The following is a 19,570-nucleotide window of genomic DNA, read 5'->3' as shown; positions in this document are numbered from 1 at the left end:
CCAAAACCCTTCCTCAACTCAAATCGCCACCAATTAGGCACTTAAATTTGAACTTGGAGAAAATTTCATCTTATGATTTTTTTAATCATATTGGTTCAGTTATATTATTTGTCACTTTCAGATGCTACATTTTCTTCATCTACTTGTTAAATTTCGTAGATAAAGACCTTTATAATGAATACTTGGAAATAAACTATTTAGACACTTCTAACCTGCCTAAACCAAACTCTGGATAAACCGGTAACCTGTCTAGACCAAACCGTAAATGAGCCTGTAACCTGTGTAAACTATATATAAGCTGAAGTCCTTTCATTAAAGCTTTAAGTAGCAGTCATTGTAAAAAATCAGACAGAAGGTGATTCATGCATGTTAAAAACCTGCCGAATTCAGTTTTACTTCTTGTTCAGAAACAGTTACTGATCACATAACCAGTCTTAGTTTTTCTTTTGGTTGTTGCGACGCGTTTGAGCTAAAAATTATTTAGATTGTACATGAAATTTGCACTTTGAAAGAGATATCGTTCTTGATTTAGCTTTATTTGGTTGATTTTAGTAGGAGATGAATGTATGAATTTCTAAAAAGTGCAGATCTAAATGCAGAAAAGATTGTTGTTATGTGAAAGTATAGCATATGTAGACTGAAAAAGCATCGTTTGTTTGGTGGGTTTTTCTTCAACATGAATCGCTTTGCCATTGGCAGTGTCTGAATTTTATATGGACTAGTACTCAAAGTATATGCTGCAATCTTTTTTATTAATTTAAAGACAAAAGTTTGCCTCATTTCAAACACTATTTTGCTCAGTGAAAATACATTCTTCCATATGATTTTGCAAGATGACAGAAAAGATATCTACGTGTAATCCTTTCGATCTTCCTAAATTAAACAAGTTTTACAATATATTAATTCAACAACGTCTTTTTTAATATCTACATAACTTAATCAATAAAAGTTTCCTTACAAAAGATGCGTTATAATTATACAAAGGTCACGTGACGATATGTTTATTCATACAATATCTGCGTTAAAATAGGTTTATACATACAAGTTAATTATTGCAACATTAACATTGTACTTTACGTTACGCTTATCCTACCGCTGCACCTGGTCCATGCTCCAAGTTTTTAATGGAGTCCGAGTTGCTATTTACTTTTGTTACTTTGTATGTATTATTTTAGTTACTTTATGTTCTTTGTTGTGTTTGTCTGTTTTTCATTCTGGTCTTTGTCCCCGGATTACATTATTTTGATTTCCGCTAGAATTTTGGGGTTCCGCTGATTACTCTTTCGCTGTGAATTTCCAGGACAAATGACATCTTAAAGTCGTGAAGGAAAGTAAGTCTTTTGATGATAGTTTTTCACAAAATTTACTTGAATAAGTTCTACCGAAATCTACATTTTTACCTGTTCTGCTTACTGAGAGACAGATTAATCACACATATGCATTTTGTAATAAATTACAAATATCAATTTAAGCTTTATTTTGACAACTTTTGATCAGCATGTACACATAACAAGTACTTACAATGGTTAGATCTAGGTTTAGGGTGTTAATGGTACTAAGTATAGAATTGTTCATTTGACCCGTAGGTGGAACGCGAGACCTGTATTTTTACGTTGCGTTTACGATTAATCCAGATAGATTGTACATACGTAATGCATTGAAAAATATTAAAAAGTGTTGTATTGTAATGGCGTTAAATGTGGTGGTTGCATGATAACATGTAACCATTCGTTCACAACAAATGATTTTTTTAATGATGATATGCAGGAAGTTTATCATGCCGATGATTATCATCAGGAAATCTGTTTTCTTCTTATTTACTATTTTAGTCAAACTTGTAGGTCATTGAAAAAAGTCAGGTTCAAAATTTAGATTTACTAAGAAGTCATTTAACGATTTTTTTAAAAATATTTTGAGCATTTGATAAAAAAAATACAAATATTTCGAATTTTCTTAATACGTATCTCCTTATATCGGCAATTAGTTTTTATCTTGCGAGCCTTAGGCGAAATTTTGACATTTCACGTCAGCTAAATCATCACAGTAAAGATATGTAGAACATAATTGATATCCTAATTTTATACTCGTCATGAAAAATATTATCGATTGGGATAATATGGTATTTGTTTTCTATAAAGAAAACCTTTTACGTCCGACTCATAAGTACGAGACGAATGTCACAAGGTTTTCTAATTATATTTACAATTATAGAAAGCGTAACGGAGTACATAAAGCTGTCTGGACATTATCCATTCTTAAACAAGCAGATAATTATCTGTCTGTACTCACATGTACAGTGGTATTTTTGTAAAGAGAATTTTGATCCCTGCCGTTCAAACCTGATTCTTGCATTCAAATATTATATTTATGATTGAATTAAGTATGACAAGTTAATTGATTATTATGTTTTAAGAGTTGTTGATATACATATATCAGCGATAGGCACATTGATTCACAAGGGATTCTAGATTATTCATGACTAATTGAAAACAATATATAATTGCAGTATTATATGATCTGAGAATTTGTCTATAAGGGGTCAGCTAAACATTTGTATTTGATAGTGCACGACTATTTTGTCTCGACCAACGCTACCTCCTTTGTCACACGTTTTACATCTGTGTTTTAAAAAGTTCAAACAATGACTAATTTCATAGGTCATTTAAAAAATTCGTCACTTCCTGCAAAACGATGTTGTGTCATTCACGATTCAGCAAATCTACGTATATATGATGTCACTGACGCATGGCCCTACGATAAGAACGTTACGTTAGAATATTCTGCTATTTTTGTTTTGTAGGAAACGCTTCCAAAATATGTTTACCTAATGGTAATTGGTACGTACATCCAGTCTTCAACAAAACCTGGACTAACCTGTCGGCGTGTTATGACCAGAACACTAATTACGGTCCATTCGTGCCAGCTGTAATAAAGGTATATTTTGAAACTCGAAAAACATTCAGCTTTCGGAACCTACTAAATGCTGCATACAGTCCTCTAAGAAAATACAAAATCAGGAAAAAGGGAATGATTAAACGCGACATTACTTGATTTTCAAACAACGTTTGCTTTGAATATTGTCCAAAAATTCTGAAAGGCCTTTCGTCGGCGGTTAGTAAGATAGAAAACGAACATTTTCCGCTGCCCGGAGTTTATATGATCTAGTTTAAATTAAGAACGGTATCATGCTTAGGGTTCGTATAGGTCTCTAATTTTGAATGTTTTAGCTGATTTAAGATTTTGTTATTGTTTTGGTATAAATTGGACCTTTGTGCATAAACACCGTTAACAAAGTAACTTTTATCATTTAAAACGTAAACAAATTAGTCACTTTTATAACATATGTATCAATGTAAATCATGATAATAAATAGAGATTTTTAAGATGGTTACTTTAATATCTACAACAAAATATTAACAGAGGGTGTTCATGAAAGACCAAGTAGTGGATGGGTCACGTGCCAAATTTTGTTAAAAATTAAAGTTAATCATTACATATCACAACCAGGAATTTTCTGACAACAAAAATAGTTTAAAGGGAGAGACCTAGATTATGGGACATAACTCTTGAAATCAGTAATATGTTTGTATCATATTGAAATTCAGAAAACATATCAAGCTTTCATTTTAAACAGATTGAAATCGGTCCAAGTTACTTTGACGCTTACATGAGATTGATGTAACATGCTGAATACAAATGTTCCAATGATTTGTAAGAGTTGTGTCCCTTTACCCTAGGTGTGCCTCCTTAAGTTTGTAATGTACTGAAATGGTAGGAATGAAATGAATAACATAGAAAGCATTAGAATCTTCTTAATATAGGGAAAGAACGTGTTCTTTACAAGATTTAGTTGATATAATATGGAACTTAGAAAATATGTTTGAATTCATCTTTAAATACAACCTGTTCTCTCTGTGATTAACGTTACATTGGTATAAACAGATGATATATAGCCATATCTTAAAATCTTATGTTGACATTGACAATTTCTTAATGTCTCATTACTAATGAAGAGTCATTTTATCCTTAGTCTTTCAACCCTCAAGTACGTATTGTTGCATGTAAAAAGAAAAAAGATACATACAAAAGAAACCAGAATTTATAACCCTAAACCTCTAGCTTCTATTACTGTAAATTATTTTCGATATATTTCAACAAGAAAAAAAAATGCATCATGAATTGTGCAATAAATAAAAAAAACATGGTTTTAAACCTATATTGCACATTGATATATCCTTGAAATATGCATACATAAGTTAGGAAATAGTCATGTCAAACAATACAAGTAACAAAAACATTTTGAAATGTTCTATACTGCATCATTTGACATAAGTAAGGACACTTCACTATCTTACTTACGGAGTCTCTGATTGTATATTTTATATATTTATATTACAATCAATTTTTTTTATGTATATGCATTATATAAAGCCTATATCATTTACCAAATGTCATATTTCCTACACCACCGTATACATGTATTGCCATAGTTTACCCCGAATCTATATCTCATACCCGTTATTGTGCCCTTTCTCGGAACACACTTGAAATTTGGTTTAGTTTTGTGGTGTTATAAACATGATACGTCAAAATTCGTATTACATGAAGCATCAACCCATGACCTTTATCACCTAGGTTGCCCTAGTGCAACCTATGACCTTTATCACCTATTTGGCAGGTGGCCCTTATGGTAGTATGGTGTCATCCCCGAACGGTGATAAAGGTAAAGGGTTGAAATGGCATATTATACAAAGGTTAAAGGTTGGAACGGCATATGATACAAAGGTTAAGTGTTGAAACAACATATGATACGGATTTTGGTATGTCCTAAATTCTACAGTGTAAAGAAACCTAATAAATAAAGTGGGTTCAATTGTAAACTAATTATCTTGTACAACGTTCCAGGACCATGTCAAGAAAATCAAGAATTTATATGATATAGGTTATAGTATTTCTCTGGTGTCCCTAGTTATAGCTGTCAGCATCATGATCTACTTCAGGTAAGTCTTGACAATGTATGAAAGTACATTTTTAGCATGTTGCCATCAATTGGCGTCCGTTGTTGTCCGTCGTCGTGGTTAACAATTTTCGAAACTGTTCTCCTCTTGCAATGCTGGACCTATTGGAACCAACTTTGGTAGGAATGTTCCTCAGCATATTCTACCGAGAACTGATGTACGTGGGGATTTTTCATCTGTCGCATATATCAACAAACATAGCAGCTGTTACTTAAAATAGACCAAAGAGTTCTGTCCCCAATGTTTTGCATTTATGTTCCAAAAACCGTTAGGTAACAAACAAAAAAAAACTTAGACTTCTTAATCTTTGCACTATAATGAGACCTTTCTTTGTAAATTTCAAGAAATTTAAATCTTACGAACCTTTTTAGAGTTTTTCCCTTTTATACCATTTTTACCATTTTGTTATTATTTTTTTGTCATTTTTTTTTCTGTTATTAATCTGAAAGGTATACAGTTGGCAGAAGGAAGTTAATTTTCCATTATAAAGAAGACATGGCCTTTCATCAATCAGAATTTAAGAAAAATCGAATGGTATTATATAGAGTTATGGTCCTCAAAGTAGCATTTTTATATGTTTGATATTATTTTCAGAAGTCTCCTCCTCAAACACAACCAGACCAATAGGAACCAAACTTGATAGGCTTATTCCCTAGGGTATCTCGCCTAGAACTGCAGTGCGGATTTGTTATCTATTCACAAACAAGGCCACTGTAACTAAAAATAAACTGAATGTGTCGGAAAACATTAATTATTAGGTTCGGGCAAATTCTGACTCAATAAAAATGATCAAGAAGATGAAATCCATCCATAGTGAAGTTTTGTGAAATTTGATTAACCCATGTTGGAGTCGTTGAGCTACTTGACGTTGTTCGCCATTCGTGTGTTATTATTTCTGAATATACTTCTCTTAAACTATAAAACACATTCATTCCAAACTTTGTTAACATTGTTCTTGGGTATTGTGTATAGTGATGTAGTGCAGATTTTTTTATCCGTTGACAAATAAGACTGCCATTTCTAACAGCAGATTTTGCATTTTTTTTTCAAAAAATCCTTGTGGTTTGGATAAATTCTGACTTGGATTAAATCATTCAACAAATTATATCCAAAAATAGAAAAGTTTCTTCTTGAACCTTGTGGGAGTTAATGTCCCGTTTGACATTTCTTTTTGCTTTTTTAATTCTTGAACCACCCTAGCCATTCACAAATTAAAGTAAATAAACACAATTTTTCCTTTTTATCCTTAATAGTACCAAATGTACTTACCAGAATATGTGGACCTTTCTTTCTTGTTCTGTATTAAAGAAAAAAATATTTTTAGTATTTTCATAAAACTGCATGAATTGAGTCATTTCACATATTTTTAAATTTGAAATACATTTGGCTTCTGGAACAGGGTTATGTCGCTACAAGATTGAGACATCATTACTGTTGGAGTTGATGTCCCGTTTGACATTTCTTTTTGCTTTTTTAATGTTGTCATTTCATAAGGTCAACTCCTCTGCCACTTTAAGTCCCACTATTTTAAAACTTTAAGCAATGTTGACCTCACTGCTCTTTACAAATTATACAGTTTTTGTGTTACTTAAAATGGCTCAGCAGCTAACAGGGATAGAAAAAAATAATTGCAATTCTCGAGGTGAGCGATTCAGACTCTTTAGAGCCTATAATTGTTGTTGTTTTCTCATAAGCTCATTGACCGCAAATATCGCTTTATGGTTCACGGAAATCTCTAAGGAAGTGACAGTTTGAATGGTATTAAAAGATACAGAAGGTAGAATCGTATTTGAAATATGAAGTCCGGACATACATGTACAATAAAAAGAAGTCCAGGTCAAGTAGTTAGAAAAGTACAAAACTACCAGTCATGTTAATATATGTTTGTAAGTCTCGTTCTAGGTATTTTCCTTCCGTAATTTCCGATGTAGAACGTATTGAAATCCGCAGACCGATCTGCATTTCATTGTTTACTTCCGGGAATCGAAACCTTGCATCACAACGCAAAACTTCTAATTTATGCATTTTTATCCTGTAGAACTAGACGATTGTCATTTTTTATCAGTATTTTTACACAAAAAGATATTTTGTTTTTAAAATTGAACCCAATGATATGTTAATGACGAATCTCCATCTGCATTTGAATGGTTGACGTGGACCTATTCTCATGAAACCAAGGAGTCACAGGTCGAAACTTACATAGCCTAACAACTTTGAAATCAAATATTATATAAGAAGACTTACATCCAAAAATTTATTGTATACGAGTAGTTCTCAAAATCAAAATTATAAGGAAAGGAATCCCAATACATCACCATGAGGTTCTTGCATGTGCAGTACTATAAGTGAAGCCTCGGTGTTTTTGTCATTTTGAAATTTGTAATATTTCGAATATTATGTATAAGTTTTTGTAGGAATCAGGCAAAATGGGAAAAATCGGATATTTGTATGTCAAAACCCCACAAATATGATAATGAAATATCACTCAGGGATGCTTTCTTTATTTGGACAGACATTTATTTGATCTCTTCATCATTGGATTTTTGCTAAGAAATTTTCAATAGAATCTTAGAAAAATGAGGTTTTTGACAGAAGTATGTGCCCTTGAAATATTCATTTTCATTGTATTTCAATTATATTGTAACTCAATGGTCCAGCATGATATGGAAAATCTTGTTTGTTTTCCTTGATTCGTCAAATTACACTATCAAAATGGTGGTTTTTCCCCCCATACCATGTTTCATCCACTGCCTGATTCTTACAGGGACTGACACTTCATAAATAAAATACATGTATTTAATCTATATAATTCGGAGTCTGGCATCGGTTTCACAAAAAGTCGTAAATGTAAAGTTGATCGTAAGTAATGACGTCATAAACTAAAATAGCATTGTGACGTCATGATTTACTACTACAGTTGACTACTGGGTTTGTGAATATCATCTAGGTCCTCTGGTGCAACAGCAGTGGCATCGCTGCGGTTTTTTTTTAAAGTACTAAGTACCAATCATATCTAATACATACTGAAGATAAAATCATATATAAGACAAAATATACCTCGTAAAAAAACAATTGAAAGTATTCCTAAATCTACCATTTTGTCATTGAAAACTATTGTTTGCTTCTTGACAAAAAAATTAAGGACTCCATCATTAGAACGAGACACGCATCTCTTAAACATATTTTTTCCCGTGAAAGTTTGTCGTATTTGATCATTTATATTTCTTTTACTTTTGTCAGAAATCTTCGTTGTCAGAGGAACACAATCCATGTCAATATGTTCGTTTCCTTCATTTTCCGTTCAGTCATCTGTTTTATGAAGGATGCATATCTAATACCGGAAGTGGACAGTAAATATAGCCAATCTAGTACAAACAACGGTCTAACCACTGGGCAGGTATCAAATTAGAGGTCATTTAGTGTCCTTGAATATGTATAAAATAAATGTCGTACTGGGTCATGGTTGGCCACCACCATCCACGATCACATTCTTACACAGCGCAAACGTCAAACTTCAAAACCTGTGTTCTGTCTATAAGCTTCAGCTCTACATATAGTGCAGTGCGAAGAAAAAGTTTTGTAAATTAAGTGTAAGTATTTGTAAGAATCGGGCAAAATGGGAAAATCAGAAACATGCATGTGAAAACCTGACATTTACAATTCACATAAGGATGATTTCTCTATTTGTAAAGGCCAATATTTGATTTCTGCATCGCTGGTTTTGTACAGAATTTTTTCAATTGAATGTTAGAAAAATTAGAGTTTTAAAAGAGTTGTCTGCCGTTGAATGCTTATTTTGTAGTGAATTTTATGGTATTATAAATCAATTTACCAACATGATATGGAAAATCATGTTTTCACCATCTACCTAATTCTTACAGAGACTGACGCTTAATAATGAAAAGTGTCTACGTGAAAACTGCCACATCCGGTTATAGTCAAGGGCAATGTCGATCACGCAGGACCTTTCTACGCCCATGCAGCCTCAAGTAGAGCTACGGAACAGATCAATTTTTTTTCAAATATGAGTTCGTACTTTGTGGGAATTTCATATGTAATTCATGCCTTCTTATAAATATAAATACAGTACATATTTATTGCCGGAAGAATAATAAATATACTGATATCTTCGGGAATTTTATGTATTTTTTTTTATCCTGCAACCGCATTTTCTAAATAAAACATGTGACATTTGTCCAAAATAGTTTTAAGCGCAGCGGTCTGCGATGGCACCTTTACAAATTATACTTGTTTCCTGTATTGCCGGTGCTCGTTACTGAAAAGGTAACCAGGAGACGTTATTATACAGTGACGGAATCAAACTTTGCGTTGTTCAATACCCTTTATTTGTATTGTAGAAAGTCTAGTTGCAGGATAAAACTAACTTTTAACACGGGTGCAAATTCGCTATAAGAAACAAAAACCGTTACAAGTAACAACTGTAGCGTACAGGTTATTACTGTTATACTCAATGTGTTGATAATTGAATTATATTTAAACAGTAGCAGTTACCCGACCTGTGTCCGGTTTCACAAAACATCTCACATTGAGAATTTCCCCAAATCCTTCGTCAACTCAAAATTTTGACCAATCAGATCACTTGAAATTGAAGATTTGAGTAGAAACACATGACTTTAGGAAATTCTCAACCTGAGATTTTTTTATGACCCAAACCTGTGGTCCTTTTTCACAAAAAATCGTAAGAGTAAAACTAATTGTAAGTTATGACACCACAATACTTTCATTTACTATGACGTCATATCTTACGACAGGTGTAAATGGACTGATGCCTCTGTTTTCATCGTATACGTACTCCTATTAGCACTATTCATTACATATCTGTTAGTTGATGGTTCAAAATTCATCTCATTCATTCCAGTTTTCCTTCTTTTTACAGTCAACTGGATGTAAGATTGTGTACACACTGTTTTATTACATACTCTCAACAAACTGTATGTGGATCTTTGTAGAAGGAATTTACATGCATTCTTTTGTGCAATCAACAAAATATAACGTATCTATAAAACTGTACAAAACACTTTTAGTTTTTGGATGGGGTAAGTTTTCTTCAATTTAGCAGCAAGTCATTTATCACCCAACTATTTATATTGTAAATCTGTTTTGTTTTACGTAAATAGCAGTCTTTCTAAAAACCAGAAAGGAGGTGATTCATGCATGTCAAAAACTCACCGAACCCAGTTTTATTTATTGTTCATAAACAGTAACTGATCACGTAACCAGTCTTTGATTTTCATTTGGTTGTTGTGCTTTTGAGATAAAAAATATATACAAATTGTACATTGAATTGACGCTAAACAAGAGTTGTTATTCTTGATTTGGTTTCGTTCGGTTAAATTTAGTGGGAGATGAATGTATAATTTTCTAAAAAGTGTAGATCTGAATGCAGAAATGGTTATTGTTATATGAGTGTATAGCATATGTATACTAAAAAAGCATCATTTGTTGGGTGGTTTTTCTTCACCATGAATCACTTTACCATCGGCAATGTCTAAATTTTATATGGACTGGTACTTAAAACGTTGAGAAGTACAGTGTAAAATGCTGGTAACCACACTACATAACTTGTCCGGTGTAAGAATGATTTATGCTATTAACTGACCATGACTGATAAGTTTCCAAAATTCTTTTGGTGGTGCCTTTTCAAGCCACTGCAGTAGGTGTTTGTTCTATCAGGTATGATTTTTGCCTGTGTCTTGAATAATCGGAAACTGATTCCTTATATTATAAAAGAGACAATGAATATTTTCACAGGATTTCCAAGTATGTTTGTATTCCCATGGGTGCTAGTCCGAATGAGCTTCGAAAATACTCTGTAAGTATTTTATGATTTAATTCCCTTTTATTGCTAACATAAAAACTAAAAGAATAAAATAGTTCTGCTTGTATGAAATAAATACGACTCCTTTTTTTTTACGACGATTTCTTTAATAGACAGATCTGGACTTCATTTGCTATACCGTTCTAGTCGTGCCAATTCCGCGCTATACATTGTGCGCAGTGCAGTCTTCAGTTCAGTTAGCATATTGATTCAGTCTTGCCAGAATTATTGCTCTACAGCTAAAGTAAATGATAACACGAATATCATTTTGGTCTGCATGTATTGCGTTTATTACCCTCATTCATGCAATCTCCTGCGCAGAGGGTATATTTGCTATTTCAGACCTTTAAACCTCTGTCACACTCCGTGCTAAACTATGCCCCTTATGGAAATAAGTATAGTTCATATACACCGAAAAAAGTATGGATCAACGGAAATAACTTCGCCAATGTGTAATGAGTAGTGATTATGCCTTATGATAGCAAACCATAGAAGCTATCGAATATATATAGTGAATCAGAAAGCGGTTATAGGCCGTCGGAGAAGATTGCTTCAGCTATATTGTATGTTGACATAAATCTCATTTTGTTCTGCATGCAATAGACCCTTTTGCTAACTGTGGGATAGTCGATGAGCATGTGTGGAGCATGCTCAATATACACTTCCGCGAGGAAAATTCTTTTGTTCTAACCAAGCCCTACCTCGCGGAAGTGTATATTTAGCATGCTCATCAACTTACCACAAAAGGGTCTATTGTGTTTATAGCCCTCATTCTTGTAGCTTTTGTTGCAGATGTTGGAATATTCATGACGTAGATAATGGATATATTTGGATGATTAAAGGACCAATTACTGTTACGGTTGTTGTAAGTTTTTAGAATTTCAGATACAGTGCAATCTGTCTAAACCAAACCCCTACTGTACTTTGCAGTGGTTTGGTTAAAACAGGTGTTCCGTTTACCAAAGTTCAAAATGCGTGTAGATTAAAACTGATTTAAAAATGACATAAAAAGTGTCTGGTTTAGACAGGTCTTGGATTATTCAGTGTTCGGTTAAGATAGGTTTGATGTATATAGAGTTTGGTTTAGACAGGTTTCACTGTATTTGTAATGTCTTACTTATTTAGGTGGTCTGGATTATTCGCTCATTTTTTTCGCTGTTTTTTCATGTCTGGTCTTTGACCCTGGATTACACTCTTTTGATTTCCGCTAGAATCTCGGTTCCCTTACTCTTAAAAACAATGTGGCTTTCTGAGATATTCAAGGTTGTTTAGAAAATCGACAATTGATCGCAATTTTTATGTATGCATGATTCTTATGTAAATCTTTACTTAAGAAACGTAAGAAATAATTGAACAAAGATAGCGCAAATCGCAATTATAACATTGCGTTAGACGTCTGTCCAGTTCTTGAATATACTAGTGACCAAAACCACAAGAGTTACAAAACCATTTTCGTAATTCATTATATGTTGGTATATAAAAAAATAAAAATGAGAGTCTGAGGAGGTAAACCTAGGGTAAGGGACACAACTAAAACAAATCATTGGAAAGTTTGTATTCAGCATTTACATCAATCTCATGCAAGCATCTAAGTAACTTGGCCCTATTTCATTCTATTTCAAGTGAAAGCTTGATAGACTTTCAGTGATATCACTAATGTCAAGATTTATGCCCCTTACCCTAGGTCTACCTCCTTAAGGTTTGAAGGTCCGTTCTTCTTTGAATAACTATACCATTAAGGGTCAACTACTGTCATTGGAAAATAGGTATATTTTTTTTTACCTGCTTGCTTACCAATCTCATATCGCTGGCTTATATAAAATATCCTTTTTTCTCTTTTAGATAAATTTTGTCTTCTTTATAAATATCATTCGGGTTCTGTATACAAAATTGACCGCAGCGAACAAGAAAAATCCAAAAAGATACAGGTATGATGAAACGCTATCAATTAGTCAACCTAAAACAATATTTTCTATCATAATTTATTTCTAAGCATGATAAAGTGCTTAATCGATAAAAAAAGGATAGTTTGCATGTGTTTCGATTTTGAGGAAACATAACCTGCAATGTATGGCACTATCAAGGAAATTGTATTTCTAGATGGTACTGTTTTCTGAATTTGTCAATAAATTACATTTTGTAATAATGCGGTAGGGTAGGTAGTTCAGGAAAAAATGAATCAAATATATAGGAAGATCAAAATCCAAAAGTAAAGTGCATACAAGAAATACTCAAAACCATAACTATCGAAATATGAAGAAAATTTCAACCTTCAAGAGGCTGAAACAATGTGCAAAACAAGGAATACATCGTCAGTGTTTTAAGTATTTTGACAAATAAGATAAATAAAATCTAAGATAATTCGATGATGAAAGAATATGAATTTCTTTTAATTTTCATTCAGAAAATTAGCAAAGTCAACATTGACATTAATTCCACTGTTTGGCGTTTACCACATGGCATTTATAGCTGTACCGTCGTGTATGAATCCAGTCTTAGAAGTAGTGTGGATGTACACTGAAATGTTCTTCAATTCTTTCCAGGTACTTATAGTAAACCTAGCTGCCATAACAGACAGCCGAGTACTCTAGAATCCTTTATGAACTAACATACTTTCTTTCTTTTGTTCTAAAATTTATACTGTGCAAATGTACGAACCGAACTGCATGTTTTGGGTTACACAGGTTCAATATACATTCAAGTGTAAGAATCAGGCAGTGATTTAAACATGGTATAAAAAAAACAAACACCATTATGATTGTGTAATTTGACTATTTGCACCATGAGAATATAAAAATAACAAACAAGATTTTCTATATCATAATGGACCATTGAGTTATAATTTCATTGAAATGCACTGAAAATGAACATTTCAAGGGCAGATTACTCTATGAAAAACCGCATTTTTCTGAGATTCCATGGAAAAATTATGCGCGAAGCCAGTGATGCAGAGATCATATAATTTTCTTTTCAAATAGAGAAAGTATCCTTGAGTAATATTAAATTGTCAGATCGGTGGGGTTTTGACATGCATGTATCTGATTTTTTCCCATTTTGCCTGATTTTTACAAACATGTACACTTAAAATTGCGCACATGGACATAAAATTTGTTCGGGAGTCGGTTCAGACAAGTTTCTCTGTACTTTCGCTTTCGAAATTCAAATCCGCAAACCCCTTTCTTATCAATTTGCTAAAATATGTATAAAGATAGCGTATTTTTGTGAGTAAATGCATGCATTAAATCTGTTTATCAAGGAGAGTATCATGGATTTTATGAAGGGATCGGTAATTATGAGAATCAGTATAAAATAAACCAGATTATGACATGTTTAATGAATGAATATGGTAAATTGCCAAATTCAATACAATATTTAGCAGATTACGATATTTTTTTGGTTTTTTTTCGTTGAAAAGGGGGGCGTACGCCCATTACGCCCTCGCCCAAATCCGCCTCTGTTGTTGGCTCCCTAGCGCCCATCTCTCCTTTGATGATTCTCCGGATCTTCCACTTAATTTCCTAGTAGATATGTTATATAAAAATTTGAATTTAAGAATTCAAATGTTATAATTATATTTGAGTTTTTAAATTATTATTTTTATAACAGATGGTTTTTGCTGATACTGGTACCAGGATGTTCACTATTAGATAGGGGTCACTGTTTTGAATATTATGATCAAAGGTACATGTACATTTGCATTTTGACAGTAACTGATCGACTGATTTGTCGACTCAGGCCCGCTGTTTCATTCAAAGAAAGGTTACTTGCAGGTAAAGAACCATATCTTATCACATGTTAATTTTAAGGCGCATCATCCATACAAAATGTTTTATCTCCCCTAGAGATGTATGGTCTCTCAGAAACTTGAGCAAAGAAGTCCATCATGTTTTAACCTAACCTCCTAACCTCTTAACCCTACCGTTGTACCTGGTCCAGGCTCCCAGTTTTTAGTGGAGTTCGAGTTGCTTATTTACTTTTGTTACTTTGTATGTTCTTTGTATGCATTATTTTAGTTACTTAGTTACTTTATGTTCTTTGTTGCGTTTGTCTGTTTTCCAAGTCTGGTCTTTGTCCCTAGATTACATTCTTTTGATATCTGCTAGAATCTTGGTTCCCTTGGTCACTCTTTCTACCAACCATTGTTCTTGTATATTTTCAGGGCTTTGCAGTTAGTGTTTTGTTTTGTTACATGAATGAGGAGGTACGTATTGGAGATTTAAGTAGCAGTCTTCATAAAAATCAGACAGAAGCTGATGCATGTCAAAATCCCACCGAGTTTTATTTCATGTTCAGAAACAGTTACAGACCATATAACCAGTCTTAGTTTTTTTCATTTGGTTGTTGCGCTTTTGAGAGAAAAATTATATAGATTGTACATGAAATTGGTATTTTGCAAGAGTTATTGATTCTTGATTTGGTTTGATTTAGTTGATTTTAGTGGGAGATAAATGTATGATTTTCGAAAAAGTGCAGAAATGATTATCGTTATATGAAAGTATAGCATTTGTAGACTGAAAAAGCATCGTTTGTTTTGTGGGTGTTTCTTCACCATGAATCACTTTATCTTTGGTAGTGCCTGCATTTTATGTGGAGCGGTACTTTAGAGGAACATATTCAAAATTTCAAACTGTTTGAATATAAATGTACAACTGTCTACACGCATCACTATTGTTGAGCAACCATTTAATATTTTCGGGGCTATGATAAAATTTCCCATCTTGCCCCTTTCATATTTAGAAAATATAGTTCCCAGTAGCGGATGTAGGGGTGCGCAGGGATTTGGCACCCTTCCTTTTCATTGGAAAATTTGTCATATCATGTGTAAAATTGGCAAAAAAAATGGTAAATAAATCATAGTACCCCCTTTTCTGAAGAACATTGGCTGGCACCCCCCTCCTTTAAAGTGCCTGAATCCACCCCCTGGGTCCTGTCTATTTTTCTTATCATTCTTTTTAATATATAAAAATAATAATAGATCCTGCCATTTTATTTGTTTTATGGACTGTCCTGTCGGTTTATTTCTACGAAATTTCAATCCTGCCTTTTATTTCAAATTTGATCCTAGCAGCCTCCCAATCCATAAAAATCAAACGACGATCCTAATCAAGCATGCTGAAAATGTTTGGTAATGCACACATTTGTAAGGTAGATGAGAAAAAAGCGGAAAACGTTGTGACTTTTGATTTTTTTTAAATACACAAGCAACTATGATAGAGACTACTTTTTTTATGATCGAATTTAGTTCAAGTAAAATGAATTTTATATTGCAATCGTACTATTTGCACTGTCAGTATATAAACACCTTTCTAGTCCGAATTTCCTCTGACCCTGCAACCCTCCTCTTTTTTATTTGGATATTTATATGTCGGGTTGGGGTCAGAACAATGTGCTATACAAAAAGTTGGAGATTTGCGGTACCGCGGAGTATCGCCTTTCAACCGCTTGTAACGACTTTCAAGTTGAAATTGTGCATGTCACACCTACCTAGTTCGATTCCGGAATCGTTTTCCTGTATGCTGATACCAAATTTGCTACAAAAATTACATTTATTATTGAAGTTTCGATAATTTTCCACGAGAGACCCTGTTTTGTTGACATTTTGAACCGAAATTCGGACTAACACCTTTCCTACCCTTGAATGAACTGTCTTTTACGGTAGTGTAACTATCGCGGTCACTAGTGGGGAAAAAATGTAATGAAAAAATGATTAGCATTGTAGTATAAAGACAAAAACAAAATAAACAAAAACAAACAAAACAAAACAAACAAACAAGAAACAAACAGGAAAAAAACAAAACAAAAACAAAACAAAACAAAAACAAACAAACAAATACATAAACAGTATGTTGACTTTAAAGCCTCGCGTTTTACCCTTAATCTAATTATGCCTCTTTATTTCAAATCTACAACTTGAACCGGTTTTAATTTTTTAAATATTACAATACTTTAGTATTCAATCAGGTTTTGATAGAAATGGTATGGAAACCAATTTAATTTAAATGTTTTTAAGTACTTAAAAAGTGCTCCTTATTGTTAGCTAATATTAAAAACTGAAAAAGTCTTCTTCTGCATGAAAATTTACACACCATGCATATCTAATCTGTTTGCATAAACGCTTCGCTACAAACAAAAACACCAATTCATTTGAATTAAAATATGTTCATTTTAGGTTAAAAGAGAGATAATGAAGGTACAAAGAAAAAGAACATTACGTCGTCGGAATAGTCGGATATCTAACAAATCAGTGAGCAAGTCAGGTGAACATGAACTACGAATACACGAGTCACCTTCCGGGAACTTTCATATAGAATTGACAGAGTCAAACTGTAAAGATCATGGCAATGAAATTGAACACCAAATAGAACTTACAGAGACGAAAGTTCACAACCAAAAGGAATTCACAAATGGAAATTGTAACGGGGATAGTCAATTAGGCAAAGCAGAAAAGTCGAAAGGACGTCATGCTAAAATTAGCTCGGTCAAATTTTCGAATAGTTGTGTTTGTTTTGAGGAAGAAAGCGTTCACATGCTTGACACTTGAAAGACGGGGAGTGTTCTAGCTAAAACGTCTCTCGGATAATACCGGTCAAGCACTGAGCATGATAAAGTTAGAAAAGCTACACAAGACATAACTTTGTTCAGCTTTATGGTTGATATCAGAAAGAGAACTTGTCAAAAGAAACCTTCATGAACATGGTATGAAACATTTTTGTGAGGATATATTTGTTTAGGAATGTAACTTTGCATCTCTTCATCCTCTTTTGGTCTCTCTACCAAGGACGATGATTGTGAATTACCGTCTATATACTGGATTCCTAAACTTCACAAGAATCCATACAAACAACGTTTCATAGCTGGATCTGCAAAATGTACCACCAAACCTCTTTCAATACTTTTAACTTCTATACTCACAACTGTCAAAGAGGGTCTGCAGTCCTACCACAACACTTGTTACTCCCGTAGTGGTATTAATTCAATGTGGATCCTGAAAAATTCGAAAGATCTTTTGGAGACAATCAGTTCAAGACTATTATCTGAATATAATAGCATTAAAACCTATGATTTTTCAACACTGTATACTTCTATTCCCCATACTCAGTTAAAATCCCGACTTAAAAACATTATACATTGTTGTTTTTCCAAAAAAGATGGTACTCCTAGATACAAATATATAGTTCTTGGTAGAGATTCCTCATACTTTGTAAGAAATAATTCCAAATCATCTTCCAAATATACAGAGGAAGATGTTTACAAAATGCTGGAATTGTTAATAGACAACATATTTGTCCAGTGTGGCGGACGTGTTTTTCAACAAACGGTCGGCATTCCAATGGGAACAAATTGTGCTCCTTTACTTGCTGACCTATTTCTTCACTCTTATGAGGCTGACTTAATAGCTGATTTGATCAGAAAGAAAGAATATAGTTTGGCTAGATCCTTCAATCTCAGTTTCCGCTATGTAGATGGCGTATTATCTTTAAAACAATCCTAATTTCGGGGATTTGATACATCGCATCTACCCAAAAGAACTTAAGATGAATGATACTACAGACACTGTGAAGTCGGCCTCATATCTTGACCTACACTTAGAAATCGATGGTAAATGAAAACTATTGACCAAACTTTACGACAAACGTGATGACTTTTCATTCAAAATTGTCAACTTTCCTTTCATCTGTGGCAACATCCCTTCGGCTCCTGCGTATGGAGTGTTCATATCACAACTCATACGTTATGCCAGAGCTTGTCGAAACCACGCAAACTTTTTGTATCGCGCTAGAACTCTAACCAATAGGCTTCTGGAACAGGGTTATGTTGCTACAAGATTGAAGTCATCACTACAGAAGTTTTATGGTCGTCATCACGAACTCGTGGATCGTTATGATGTATCCATCAGCATAATGAAAACTGAGTTATTCAACGGGTCATAGTTTACCTTTCCTCGTTTGTCTACCCCGGACTGGACTTTTTTTATGAGCAACTCGGCGGGTTTTCTAGAAAAGCAGAGGACGCTTACCCTACCGGTGCAGCTGGTCCATGCTCCCAGTTTTTAATGGAGTCCGAGTTGCTCATTTACTTTTGTTACTTTTTATGTATGATTTTAGTTACTATATCTTCTTTGTTGTGTGTGTCTGTTTTCCATGTCTGGTCTTTGTCCCTGGATTGTATTCTTTTGATTACCGCTATAACCTTGGTTCCCTTGATTACTCTTTCAGCAATAGTCAAGTTATTTATTGTTTTTAAATAGTAGCTAGCATTCTTGAATACTCATACCTTCAAATTGTAATATCTAAAATCATTTGTTTTGTTATATATTTCAAATTTTTCATCCATACTTTGTATCATAAGTTTTTATTATTGTTTCAATATTGATCATATCAAATAAAACGAAGAATTTTATAATTGTGAGCAAACAAGTTGTCTTCTATGCCTACTATGTTTCAGAATGACTGAATATATCATCCTGACTGTCTAAAAGCCATACAAAAAGAGGTTCATTGATATAGTCAATCTTAAGTAGCCTGTACATACATGTACCTTGATACGACGTAGGTGGAACATATGAGTGGATGAATGTGAATACACTGATATTTTCATGCCTTTTACGGTTTTACATAAACTCGTATTTTTTCCCATAATTTGAAACAATTTTATATTTCTATAAGTTTTACAGTTTACATTTACAACTAGTATTTTTTTTTCATAGTTTGAA

At 33.4% G+C, this 19,570-nt stretch overlaps 1 protein-coding gene across 5 annotated transcripts in view; it reads left to right on the top strand.

Annotated features, from left to right (window-relative positions):
- The window catches only part of LOC148596765 (vasoactive intestinal polypeptide receptor 2-like), a 39,345-nt gene extending 20,086 nt beyond the window's left edge, over positions 1–19,259 (top strand). For 4 of the 5 annotated variants that reach the window (XM_088563521.1, XM_088563519.1, XM_088563520.1 and 1 more), the window contains 10 exons: positions 2,801–2,934; positions 4,906–5,000; positions 8,259–8,415; positions 9,916–10,075; positions 10,791–10,851; positions 11,650–11,722; positions 12,700–12,785; positions 13,262–13,400; positions 15,017–15,058; positions 17,027–19,259. In XM_088563521.1, coding sequence (XP_088419647.1) covers positions 2,801–2,934; positions 4,906–5,000; positions 8,259–8,415; positions 9,916–10,075; positions 10,791–10,851; positions 11,650–11,722; positions 12,700–12,785; positions 13,262–13,400; positions 15,017–15,058; positions 17,027–17,398 — 1,319 coding nt within the window. In that variant the 3' untranslated portion in view covers positions 17,399–19,259. Of the gene's footprint in view, positions 1–2,800; positions 2,935–4,905; positions 5,001–8,258; positions 8,416–9,915; positions 10,076–10,790; positions 10,852–11,649; positions 11,723–12,699; positions 12,786–13,261; positions 13,401–14,463; positions 14,539–15,016; positions 15,059–17,026 lie in introns of all 5 variants that reach the window. The other variant, XR_015919081.1, reaches the window with a different exon arrangement.
- Positions 19,260–19,570: the final 311 nt, after the last annotated feature.

This window comes from Perna viridis, chromosome 15 (genome assembly GCF_037379345.1).
Source record: "Perna viridis isolate PV_CMFRI_1.1 ecotype Kerala chromosome 15, ASM3737934v1, whole genome shotgun sequence".
Taxonomy (NCBI): Eukaryota; Metazoa; Mollusca; class Bivalvia; order Mytilida; family Mytilidae; genus Perna; species Perna viridis.
This window is presented reverse-complemented; position numbering and strand designations above follow the sequence as displayed.